Raw genomic sequence first — 13,122 nt, forward strand, 5'->3', positions numbered from 1 at the left:
CTCGTGCCTCAGCCTCCCAAGCAGCTGGGACTACAGGCACACGCCACCAGGCCCGGCTAATTTTTGTATTTTTAGTAGAGACGGGGTTTCACCATGTTGGCCAGGCTGGTCTCCAACTTCTGACCTCAAGTGATTCACCCACCTTGGCCTCCCAAAGTGCTGGGATTACAGGCATCAGCCACTGTGCCCGGCCAAAACCCATTAAAATTATATGTAGCCCAAGATATTCCTGGCATATACACAGAAAGATAACATTGCCTCTAGAAAGGGGAGCTGGGTTGCTGGAGGCTGGAGGTGGGGAGAATGGAGGCTTATCTTTCCTTTTATAGCCTTTTATACAATTAAACAAATATAGAGAGTGTATATGTGAACAAAAATGTAAGTATTCCAAGCTTCTGTAGGCCTAGAGCTCACCATCTGGCCAGGTGTGACCTGCCCTACCCCGTTCTCTGTCGGTAGAACTTTGACACCTTTCCTGCTCATCATAAACAGTAGGGAGACAGCGAATTCTCAGTCCACCGGCCCTTGATTTGCAGCGTCTCCTTTCCTATGGCTCCTGGACATAATTTCCTGACACTGTGAACCACTTGGATTCGGTGAAAAGCCACAGGCGCCAGCATGAGTACAGTGATGTTGCTTCCCAACTCCACCCTGCACGATCTGGTTGGTCATTGTGCCCACCCTCCTGAGATCCCTTCAGCGGACCGCATGTGGAAGTCCTCCTGCCCAGGGAAACAGGGGTGTGATGTGGTTGCAAGGGGAGGGCAGGCATAGGATGAACTGAGATTGCCGGACTGGAGGTCCGCCCCTAAAAGGATGATGAGCAAGCCCGGGTGGGACCGGCCCAGAGGGCTCTGGACAATGCGGCAGGAGATAGTTAGCCAAGCCAACCCCACTGTCTCCCTCTAGAAGGAATACTTTGAAGATTGTCCCACTGCAACCCAGAGGAGAATGGAGTGGAGGTGCTGAGAGAGGCCGTCTCCACGGGAGCAAGACCGCGTGGGCTGAGGGAGTAGCTGGTCGTGCAGAGCTGCTGTGGCTCTCAAAGAGTTTTCCAGTTCTGGCTCCAGTCCATCTGCATCCCCACAGTAAAGCTCTTTGTTTGTTTGTTTATAGCCCGAAGAAAGTCATTTAATGGTCCTTGCCCCCATGCCCCGCAGTGAGGATGCTCAGCTCCACCCAGCCCCACCCACCCCTTCCTGTCCAGTTTGCTCAGGACCGGACAACTATATGCAGATGTCAGAAGAGATACTTATTTGGAGCTTGGGTAGCATAAGCATGCAGGTGCCTCAAAGAAGCAACCTCTACACACCCAGTCATGGGTTTTGTTTCCATTTGGTGGGGAATGAGTGTTCTGAACTGTGGGTGAGAGGCAGAAAGCGGAGTGGTTTTCAAACTGCGGTCCTAGCAGCGTCACTCTGTTTCCAGGGTAGAGGAATGTGTCTCCAATGACATGATTTGTCTAGGGCCATGGGGTTTGAGGTTGGTGGAAATGTCCGCCTCTCCTAGCAACAATCATTCCCAATTTGGAGGCATGAGTCTCAGTCTCTCTGGGGCTCCTCTCTCCTTTTTGAAAATTTCCCCCATGGTCTCTGTCTCTACATCCTGCCTTGCCCCCACAACCACTGGATCTTGCTTGTTCCACCTGAAACCTGGTGATTGTCAGCTGTGCCCCTGACCACACTGCCACTAAGTCCTTCTCAATCTAGATCCTGAGCTCTGATTCCTCTTCTCTCTGATTTTCATGCTCCCTTGCCTACTTGATATGTGCTCTGCCCCTGTTTGAAGACGGAAAATTTCACATGAACCTTGATCTATGTTCTAAAATAGTTGTGTATGGGCTGGGTCACGGGGAAAACGAAACTCAGAGCTAATTTAAGGCTGGACACAGAGTCAGCAACACACAAGACATCATCTTGAAGGAAGGATGGCTTTGGTAAGTCCCCAGAAAGGGTTTTAAAGCTTTGATCTGAGGAACAACCACCCTGTTAGTGGTGACTATGTGTGTTCTCCTTGTTGGTCTACAGCTCTGGCATGGAGGGCACATGGGCACACGCTGAGGTCTGGGGGTCTGGCTCTCTCAGACACCGTGGGAAGGAACCATGGCACTGGGTTATGAGCCCAGAGGGTCCCCAGCCTCAGCTGCTGCATGGGGTCTGGTTCTACTGAGGCCAAAGTTTGGGTTTATGCTTTTCCAAGCCCTCCTCTGGCCACACTCCCAGTGGCTCCGCTAAGCCTCCTGAAGGCAGGAATGGTGGGCTCAGGGAGAGCAGCCCTTGGTTCACCACACAGGCCACCTCCTCCGTCACACCATCCTCAGTGGGTGGGATGAGCTGGGGAGGGAGGGTCCAGGGAAAGGGCTCCATCTGTGTGGGTGGTGATGGGGGCTGTCAGAAAGGGCTCTGTCTCCCTTGCCTCCAGGCAGGGCCAGTTCCTCTACGTTACCTCCTTCCCTCCAATCCCTTCTTAGGTTCCTTCTTCCTTCAGGCCCAATAGCAGCCACATTTCCTGAGTGCTCAGGGTCCAGATACCATGCTAAACACTTACTTAATCCACACCAGGTAGTTAATAAGCAATCCTATGAAGTAGGCATAATACTGCCAACTTCACAGATGGGGGGAATGATATTCTGGTAAGTATTAGAGAGGGGGCTGCCCAAAAGGCAGAGAGGGAATTTGAACTTATGAGGGTCTGACTCTAAAGCTTCAACTTAAAAAAGAAAGAACATATTTAATTTCAGGAGGAATATGTGAACACATTCACCTTATTTGAAAAACCAAAACTCTAGCCTGGGCAGCATAGTGAGATCCCATTTCTACAGAAAATATTAAAATTAGCCAGGGATAATGGTACATGCTTATAGTCCTAGCTACTTGGGAGGCTGAGGTGGGAGGATCGCTTGAGCTGGGAAGGTTGAGGCTTCCTGCAGTGAGCTGTGATAGTGCCGCTGCATTCTAGCCTGGGTGACAAAGTGAGATCACGTGTCAAAAAAAGGCAAAAGCCAAAACCAAAAATGATTAGTATAAAAGCTATTGTCCCCTTTGACCATCTTTCCCATCTGTACAGCCTCTCCCCTCGGTATAGCCTGGTGTGTATTCTTTCAAATATTTTTCTATGTTTTTGCATACATATATGGCTACCTTACAAATATTGGTTTGTAGCTTTGGGGTTTGTTGTAGTTTTGAATTGCATTCCCTGAGGACATTTCAGTTAGGAAATGCTTGAATCTTTTCCTTTATTTACCAGCTATTGGAATAATATGGTGATTCTTTTCTGTCCTCCAAAGATGCCTACTGTTTTTAAAAAATATCCTTATGAACACATGGGTTTTAACGTATTTGATGTGTTTCAGTCTGTGTACAGTTATTATTATTATTATTTTTTTGATGCTCAAATTGTCCCTTATTTGGTCAAGTTGACTCTTGACCCCTCTAGTCAAAGGCTTTACTTTTGTTTTTTAATTTCAAGATTTTTGGGGGGGAATATGTAGTATTTGGTTACATAAATGAGTACTTTAGTGGTGATTTCTGAGATTTTGGTGTACCCATTATCTGACCAGTGTACTCTGTATCCAATGTGTAGTCTTTGTTTGTTTGTTTGTTTGTTTTTGAGATGGAGTCTCACTCTGTCGCCCAGGCTGGAGTGCAGTGGCATGATCTCTGGGTTCAAGCAATTCTCGTGCCTCAGCCTCCCAAGTAGGTGGGACTACAGGTGTCTGCCACTATACCCATCTAATTTTAGTATTTTTAGTAGAGATGGGGTTTCACCATGTTGGCCAGGCTGGTCTCAAACTTCTGACCTCAGGCAATCTGCCCACTTTGGCCTCTCAAAGTGCTGGGATTACAGGCGTGAGCCACCGCGCCCAGCCCCAGTGTGTAGTCTTTTATTCCTCACCCACTCCCACCCTTTTCCCTGAGTCCCCAAAGTCTCTTGTATGATTATTATGCCTTTGCGTCCTCATAGCTTAGCTCCCACTCATGAGTGAGAACATACGATGTTTGGTTTTCCATTCCTGCGTTCCAATTCCATCCAAGTTGCTTCAAATGAAAGGCTTTACTTTTAACTATAGCTCCCCACCAGATTCTGAGTTGACTGGCACTCTCGCCGCCCTCAGCAGCAGTTCAATTCCTTTGTGGCCTGGCTCAACTGAGTTAGGGGGAGGAGGGGTGCTGGCTGGCACCATAGCATACCGGAAACAGAACTCTTGTGGCAAGGGCTGTCTGCCATCTGCCATTCTGGGTGTGGCCAGGGCAACATTCCTCCCACCCATGCACCCTCCAGAGGGGCACTGCCCTACCACCAACTCCAACCACACCCTGCCATCCCTTGCTTTAATTTTAGCCTGAGCTCAGACTTCAGCTGCCCTGGGCTTGCCTAGGACATTCTGGGATGGTTAAAGGCATTAATGTTGGAAACTTTCAGCCCTACCCTTCATTCCTCCTCTTCTACTTACTAGGCAAGTTACCTAACCTTCCTGAGACTCCATGTGCTCATTGTCAAGTGGGGGTAATGATAGTTTTCACCCAAGGAGCAGTGTGTAATGTGGGTCAAGTGTCTGCCTGCCTCTGACATGCTGGGCGTTGCAAGTCAGAGCTCTAGAACTCGTAGGAATCACTTGGGCTCAGGCTCATGGCAGGTGGCCCTTAAAGAGGCATTTTAGGCTTCCTTGGGAATCATGCAGTCACTTGCTGACAAAAACATACTCTGTGCATAAAATGCACTCACATTCAGCCTGGGCACATCACTCCATCACACTCCTGTGCTGCACATTCATGAAAATCTCCCTTAAAGATACTCTCTTCATCTCCTCCTTGTCCCCTGAAGAGCACCTTTTCAGTCCTGCGACCCCAGTAAATGAAGGTGCTTCCTACACATGTGAGCAGTGCTCCTTCTCTCCTGTTTCCCGCAAGTGATGAGCAGAGGGAATCTGCAGGCTGGGCTGGGGCTCCTTGCAGGTCAGGCCCTAGAATGTTTCCTGCAGATGACTTACCTCTGCCTGTTTCTGGTTTTTCTGTTGCAGGCTAGACGAAGACGAACACTGAGACCTGGAGACCTGATTGAGATTTCTCGCTTTGGCTATGAGCACTGGGCCATCTACGTGGGACATGGCTATGTGGTCCATCTGGCTCCTCCCAGTAAGGATGGGTTCTCTTTTTAAGCACAAGGGTTGAGATCAAGAATGTGAAGAGATGCACAATTATGTGCTTGTCCTCACTTCAGGGTCTAGCAGAGTAGGCACTCAATACGTAATGCTGAATGAATTGTGCTTTTCCTGCTAGATGTAACAACTGCTATTCTTCTTTCGCAGTAAGTTGGTGGAGAGACTATTGACCTTTATTCCATTATAGAGTGGGGTTCAGTCTGACCAACTCATTGTGCTTGGTAAGCATCCCTCCATGGGATTTCCTATGCATTTGTTGTTCTGGAGGTACAAGCCAGGGTAAGAAGCAGTTACTTCCTTCACATAGCTTACAACTGAGCGCATCGTACAATGGAAGGAGCGCGTAGGCCTCCCAGCTCAACAGAACCAGTTTGGAATTGTGACTCCTCTGCTTACAGACTGTGTGCCTTGAGCATGCAGCTTCACATCACTAAGTTCAGCTGCACCTTCTATAGAGCAGGGATGAGAATCCCTATGTCCCACCTCATGGAGGGATGAAATGAAGGAAGGTACAGGAAAGCACTGGTGCAGGGCCTGGCCAGGGGCTAAAGCAACCTCCCTTTCCATCTGAAGCATTGTGGCATCAAAGAAAATTCCAAAATACTGGAAACTACTCAAGTGCAAGACATCAGGGGATTGGTCAAGTAAAATAGATATACCTGCGTATAATGGAATGCTATGCAGCCATTAAAATAGTTGTACAGCAGGTGTATATATACACTTTATACACATCTATATATACACACATAGATGTATATATATTTACATATACAGATGCTCTGAGTTTCACTTTCCCTGTGACCCAGCCCAACTTTCTATGTGTATATGTACACATACAGATTTAACTCTTTTTTTTTTTTTTTGAGACGGAGTCTCGCTCTGTCACCAGGCTAGAGTGCAGTGGCGCAATCTCAGCTCACTGCAACCTCTGCCTCCCGGGTTCAAGTGATTCTCCTGCCTCAGCCTCCCGAGTAGCTATGACTACAGGTGCCCGCCACCATGCCTAGCTAATTTTTTGTATTTTTAGTAGAGACGGGGTTTCACCATTTTGGCTAGGATAGTCTCAATCTCTTGACTTCATGATCCACCCACCTCAACCTCCCAAAGTGTTGGGATTACAGGCGTGAACCACCACGCCCGGCCCAGACTTAATTCTTATAGAGATTGTCATGATGAGTCAGTGACTGCTGACAAATATTTAAGACTCTTGAGAGAATACAGTGCATAACACGTATTATCAATATGAGTAATAGGAAGATATGTATATGTACGCATACAGACTTGGACTGGGTCACCAGGGAAGTGAAACTCAGAACATCTATATATGTAGATATATATGCAACTCTTTTCAAGAGTTGTAGAAATATTGATACTTATATATGTATATATGCACATCTATATCTATATATAGATGTGTATATTAATGAAATCAAATCAAGCTAGAGAAGTTTAAAAGGCTTGTTGCACATACAAAAGAACAGTTCTTGAATCCAGAGACTTTGAGCTAAAATGACAAGAAGCTTGGCTCACAGCAATTATAGCTCAGTTTACAAAGTTATGTAAATGAAGAAGTGCATTGTTTTCTGTCATAATTGACTAGAGACTTACATCCTTTTAAGGGAGCAGTGCTGCATAAACTTACTTATTTGCATCTGAGTGGTGAAACTGTGAGGTCACGTTGACATGTGACTTTAAACAATTTGGATATGCCCTGGTTACTAGGTCCAATTACAGGCTATAATAGGCTATAGGTCTACTTTTTCCTCCACGTTTTTGGGTGAGAAAAGCCTGATTGTTGCATTCACAGACAAACATGTAGAGGGCTTAGAATAGTTGGGTAGTCCTAGTGTGAAAGGATTCTGTAAAGCCTGTTTAAGTTCAGTAAAGGTTTTCTCATGTTCTATTTACCATGGAAGAAGTTCCTCAGTGCTATTTTTGGTTAGTTAATAGAGTGGAAATGGCTGGGCACAGTGGTTCACGCCTATAATCTCAGCACTTTGGGAGACCGAGGTGGGTGAATCACTTGAGGTCAGGAGTTCAGGACCAGCCTGGCCAACATGGCAAAACCCCATCGCTACTAAAAAAAAATTCAAAATTTAGCTGGGTGTGGTGGTACATGCCTGTAGTCCCAGCTACTTGGGAGGCTGAGTCATGAGAATCACTTGAACCCGGGAGGCAGAGGTTTCAGGAAGCCAAGATTGCACCATTGCACTCCAGTCTGGGTGACAGAACGAGACTCTTGTCTCAAACAAAACAAAACAAAACAAAACAAGCCATCAGATCTCATGAGATTCACTTACTATCATTAGAACAGCATGAGGGAAACCGCCCCCATGATCCCATTACCTCTACCTGGTCCCGCCCTTGACATGTGGGGATTACAATTCAAGATGAGATTTTGGATAGGGACACAGCAAAACTATATCAGGCATGTTCCCAGTGTGTCACTATACTGAACAGTCTACTGTTAATACTCTCCACAAGCCTTCTGGCATACACAAAAAAAAGAGTGGAGAGGCCACTAAAGAATAATTTGGGTTCTAGGACTTGCAATATCCTGCAAGCCTGAGGAATCCTCTGAGTTGTCTTTCAGTTACAGGTCAAGGAAAATTTGGATATTACTTATTCTTTCTGGGCACAGAAATATTCCTTTTTTAGATAAATTATGACCTAGATAATGAACCATCTCTTATGAAAGTTGAAGCTTATCTTGAGAGGTCTTATACCCCTTATAAGCTAGTTGTTATAAGAGTTATGTTGAGTAAATTTCTGAGTCCTCTTTAGATGAGGAACACAGAAACAAATCTGCATTTCTGGGAAACATACTGCATTTCTGGGAAACATACTGCATTTCTGGGAAATTTCAGGGGTTTTAAATTTTTATGTAAAACTTGTGAAAAGTATAAGGGAGCCTCAATAATACTATCCAAGTATACTGTTGACTTCTCCAAGTAAAATTAAAAAAATATTGACTTTCTCTGTCTATTGGGCTGCTAAAGAAAGCAGAGCATAAGTCCACAATGTTGACATGAGGATAGCTTAAGTTTTATTTATGGTTACAGCTAGCATTTTGGGGAAATCAGAAGAATTTTAAGTTTTTCGTTACATGGTAATGAGTGGTCTAGGACTATTCAAACTATGGCCTCCATTTTAGTTTCTCTTTAAGTGTGTGCATGTGTTTAGTTTTTAAAAAATCAGACTTATTTAAGAATAATTTACAAATAGTAAAATTTATCCTTTTTAGTATGCAATTCTATGAGTTTTGACAAATGCATATGACTATGTAACAATCACCATAATCTAGTTATAAAATAATTCCCTAATTTTCTCTGTTCAGCTGAACCCATGGTTGGAGTGGCCCCAAAAGTGGTGTCAGGGGAGTTTCTTCAGGGGACTGCCCCCAAAAATCCTGAGATGGGGCCAGTTTGGATTCCAAAGAAAGAAGCACTAAATGCCAGGCTGATCAGTCCAAAGCATTTATTAGGCGAACTTATATGCAGAGGGCTGAAGGTCCTCTAATTGGACAGCAAGACAGTAGATGTTCTTCCCAGGAATGTCCAGAACAAGGGGGTTGGGTTATGAGGTTCACATGAGGGTTTAAAGAATTTGGTTCAAAGCTGGGGCTAGTTTCTACGTGCTTAGCAACACATTTGCTCTTTCAGTGTTTCATGCAACAACCTAAACAACTTTATCCGTGCCAGGGAATGAATGTTAAAGGCTCCAGCTTGGGTTCAAGCCTGCAGAGGGCAACACGCAGCTAGTCGGGTCACAGAGTGTCAAGGCATTCTGTGTTAGTCAGGACAAAGAAAGAAAGTGGGAAAAAACTGGGGAACACTACACCTCATCCCGTGAAAATTCTCCCATGCCCCTTTGTTGTCAACCCCCATATATATGCTCACACCTCCAGTTCCTGGCAAGCTATGATCTTTTCTCTGTCCCTGTGGTTTTGCTTTTTCCAGAATGTCATATAACTGAAACCATACAGAATGTAGCCTTTTGTGTCCAGTTACTTTAACTTAATGCATTTAAGATTGATGTATGTTGTAGCATGTGTTAGTACTTTGTTCCTTTTTCTTGCTGAATAGTATTCCATTGTATGGATATACCACCATTTATTTATTCATTCACCAGCTGAATGACATTTGGGTGATTTTCAGTTTTTGACAATAATCATTAGAGCCACTATAAATGTTCCCATGCATGTTTTTTTTGTAAGTGTGAACACAGATTTTTATTTCTTCTGGATATATACCTAGGAGTGGGATTGTAGGGTCATATGGTAAGTGAATATTTAGTTTAATAAGAAACTGGCAAACTGTTGTCCAAAGTACCTCACCAGCAATACAGGAAAGGGTGCTATCTATTGGGGAGAAGGCAGAACCGCATCCCAGAACTGAGAGACTGAGGGGCAGGAATAGGAGAGTGAGAGGAAGAGGGGGAAGAGAGGGGCATGGGGGAGACTGACAGGTGGAAATAGGGGGTGAGATGTTGGAAGACTAGGGGCAGAGATAGGAAAACTATGGGGCAGAAAACAGAATCTTAGAAGCCAAGAAGGCAAGACATTGGGTTGGGGGAGATAAAGGGGTAGGGATGGAGGAGACAGTGTATTTTTCTCATGAAAATGAATAAATTATTGGTGACATATTTTTATACCTGTATTAATCTTGTTTCCTCCAGCTCCCCTTCTTTTTAGGATCTGCAGTCCGTCCAGGCAAGACTGGGTCTGACTCGTCTGTTTCTCTCCTTGGCAGAGGGTCTTTCTGGCCCCCATTCCTGCTCCTGTAGCTGGAGTGAGCTGGGACCAAGACATTTGTTTAAATGTCATTTTGAAAAGAAAAGAAAAATCAGTAAAGGAAAGTGTGAATACACACCTAAGTTTAGAAACTAGTCGTTAGATAAACTGGCTGTTCAGAAACTGACATTACAACAGGCTTTCTTTAAGCTGGGCTGCTTCTAGCAGGGTCCATTGTAGACCCCTGGGTCCGTTGGGCCCTCCCTGAGGGTTCTGGGTGCTGTCACTTTGCCTCTGTTTCATTGCAGCTTCCCAGGAGGCTGGGGTCCCCTTTAGAGGCCAATTGGAGAGTTTAAAGCTGGAGGGCATGGACATCCCCTGGCCTAGTTCCTCTAATTTGAAAATGATGACACCAGGGTCCCAAGATGAGAAGGGCTTTTTCTGAAGACACACAGTAAGAGAGCCAGGGCCAGAACCTGGGGGCCCTGGATTCCCGGGACAGGCTTCCGTCTTGTTCAGCTGTTTCCTTTCCTATTGTTTCAAAATGCCACCCTCACCTACTGGAGCTCCCACAGCACCGTCTCGGGGCAATGGAGTGACATTTTCTTTTCTCTACCTTTTTGGAGACAAGATGTCACTCTGCTGCCCAGGCTGGAGCGTAATGGCACAATCACAGCTCACTGCAGCCTGTAATTTCTGCGCTAAAGCAATCCTCCAGCCTCGCCTCTGGAGTAGCTAGAATTACAGGTATGTGCTGCCACAACCAGCTCATTTTTTAATTTTTATTTTTAGAGACAGGAGTTTTAGTACATGGTGCAGGCTGGTCTCCAACTCCTGGCCTCAAGTGTTCCTCCGGCCTTGGCCTTCCAAAGCACTGAGATTACAGGCACCCGGCCTGGAGTGACTTTTTCTAAGCCACAAGCTAGTGAGAGGCAGTTGGGACTATGGCCTGGGGCTCTTTTGCCTCCTCTGTGTGCCCTGTACCACCCTGCCTTGACTGTTGACTCTTTCAGGTATATCTAAACTCACATGGTCCTTTAGAGCTCAGGTTATTTACTTTAGAAATGAGGAAACCAGAGCCTAGGGACCCATGGTGACTTCTCCCAAGTCACCCAGGCTTGGGTCTTCCCTGTTCTCAAGTTTAAGGCCAGGCAGGATGGACAGGTCCTTCCACAGCTCCTCCTTCTCGATGGTGCTCGGCGCACCGAGCTGGCTCGGAGCACTGCTGGCTCCACCGAAGTTGGAGCCAGCCCTGAGCCCCCCAGGCCCTGCCCAGGACTGAACTCACTGTTTGCACAGGTGAAATTGCTGGAGCTGGTGCGGCCAGTGTCCTGTCTGCCCTGACCAACAAAGCCATAGTGAAGAAGGAACTGCTGTCTGACGTGGCTGGGAGAGACAACTACAGGGTCAATAACAAACACGATGACAAATACAGGCCACTGCCTTGCAACAAAATCGTCAAGCGGGCAGAGGAGTTGGTGGGGCAGGAGTTGCCTTATTCGCTGACCAGTGACAACTGCGAGCACTTCGTGAACGATCTGCGCTATGGGGTCTCCCGCAGTGACCAGGTGCATCTTCAGACTGTGTCCCCTTCCCAGGAGCCAGGCCACTCCCTCAGCTGCCAGAGGCAGCTATGTTCTTGTTCTACCTATGGCTTTGTTCTTCCATTCATTCTGTGCCCACCAGACATCTCCACTCCTCTTTCCTGGGTGGCCTGACCTCTTGGCATCCCCTCTCCCAGCCAATATTTGTTCCCTCTGTGATTCAAATGAAGAGGACTGGGCCAGATGAGTCTTTCCTGAGCCGTAGTTTCCTGGTGTATGTATCGTGGTCCTGCCCTGATGCTGAGTGTGCTCTGCCTTCTCTTCCGCTGCAGGTCACTGATGCAGTCACGGCAGCAAGTGTGGCAGCAGGCCTGCTGGCTGCTGCAGGCCTTGTGGGGTTGCTGCTGGCCAGAAGCAAGCGGGAAAGGCAATAAATCCAAGAAATTGTCCCAACAACAACCAATTCTTATGGAGGAATACTATCTAGCCAGCAGGAGTGGAGTTTGGCTTACTGATTTTACTGTTTTGTGTTCATGAATCTTTATTTTAATGGAGTTAAAAGCATAGGAAAATTTATTTGGAAATGCAGCTTAGTATGAATTCTATTAAAGACATCATTGGGCTCTGCTATGGACTGAATGCTTGTGTTCCTCTCACACCCCAAATTCATATGTTGAACTCTAACCCACCTGTGGGAGGGTATTGGAGGTGGGGTCACTGGGAGGTAATTAGGTTGTGAGGGTAGAGCCTCTAGGATGGAATTAGTGTTCTTATGTGAAAAGGAAGAGTCCAGACCGGGCACAGTGGCTCATGCCTGTAATCCCAGAACTTTGGGAGGCCAAGGCGGGAGGATCACCTGAGGTCAGGAGTTCAAGACCAGCCTGGGCAACATAGTGAAACCCCATCTCTACTAAAAATACAAAAATTAGCCAGGTGTGGAGGCAGGTGCCAGTAATCCCAGCTACTTGGGAGGCTAAGGTATGAGAATTGCTTTAACCCGGGAGGCAGAGGTTGCAGTGAGCCAGGATCATGCCATTGTACTCCAGCCTGGGTGACAGAATGAGACTCTATCTCAGAAAAAAAAAAAAAAAAAAAAAAAAAGGAAGAGACCAGAGCTCACACTCTCTCCACCACGTGAGGACCTAGTGAGAAGGTGACTGCAAGCCAGGAAGATTCTCCAGGTGCTCTCAGCATAACTGTCACCCTGACAAGTGGCTGCCCTGAACACTTACTCCCTCCCTCCCTCCACCGCCCCAGGGAAGCACAGGTCTCCCCCTGGAGGATGCTTCTGGGGTGCATCCGCCATCTTTGGTTTCACCAATTTCTTCACAGAAAGTGAGAGAATGGGGGGCTGAGCAGCTCCTGACCTTTCTGCCCACAGCTTCAAGCTTGCACTGAGTGATGCTACTCCAAGGCCTGAGCCTGCGAAATCTGCAGTGGGCAGACAGGAGCTATCCTGGGACATCAAGCAAGGCAGCGGGTGAGACTGCCCATGCAAGTCTCATCAGAGAACATTCCAGTGGCCTGACCCAAAGAACTGACTTTTGGGTCAAATTGACTTGAAGGGAATCCAGAACCTTCGCTTAGTGACTGTGTGACCTTGGGTCACTGGCTTAGACTCTGAGTCTAGTTTCCCTTTCTGTCCACACAGTATTAAAACTGCTCACCTCCCGGGAACTATGGAG

At 46.6% G+C, this 13,122-nt stretch overlaps 1 protein-coding gene across 1 annotated transcript; it reads left to right on the top strand.

Moving 5' to 3' along the window:
• Positions 1-1,858: 1,858 nt before the first annotated feature.
• PLAAT2 (phospholipase A and acyltransferase 2) lies at positions 1,859-12,067 on the top strand. The gene is made up of 4 exons (XM_050757334.1): positions 1,859-1,936; positions 5,021-5,135; positions 11,193-11,461; positions 11,770-12,067. The coding sequence occupies exons 1-4, from the start codon at positions 1,928-1,930 to the stop codon at positions 11,869-11,871; spliced, it is 495 nt and encodes a 164-aa protein (XP_050613291.1). The 5' UTR covers positions 1,859-1,927; the 3' UTR covers positions 11,872-12,067.
• Positions 12,068-13,122: the final 1,055 nt, after the last annotated feature.

The sequence above is a fragment of the Macaca thibetana genome, chromosome 14, assembly GCF_024542745.1.
Source record: "Macaca thibetana thibetana isolate TM-01 chromosome 14, ASM2454274v1, whole genome shotgun sequence".
Lineage (NCBI taxonomy): Eukaryota > Metazoa > Chordata > Mammalia > Primates > Cercopithecidae > Macaca > Macaca thibetana.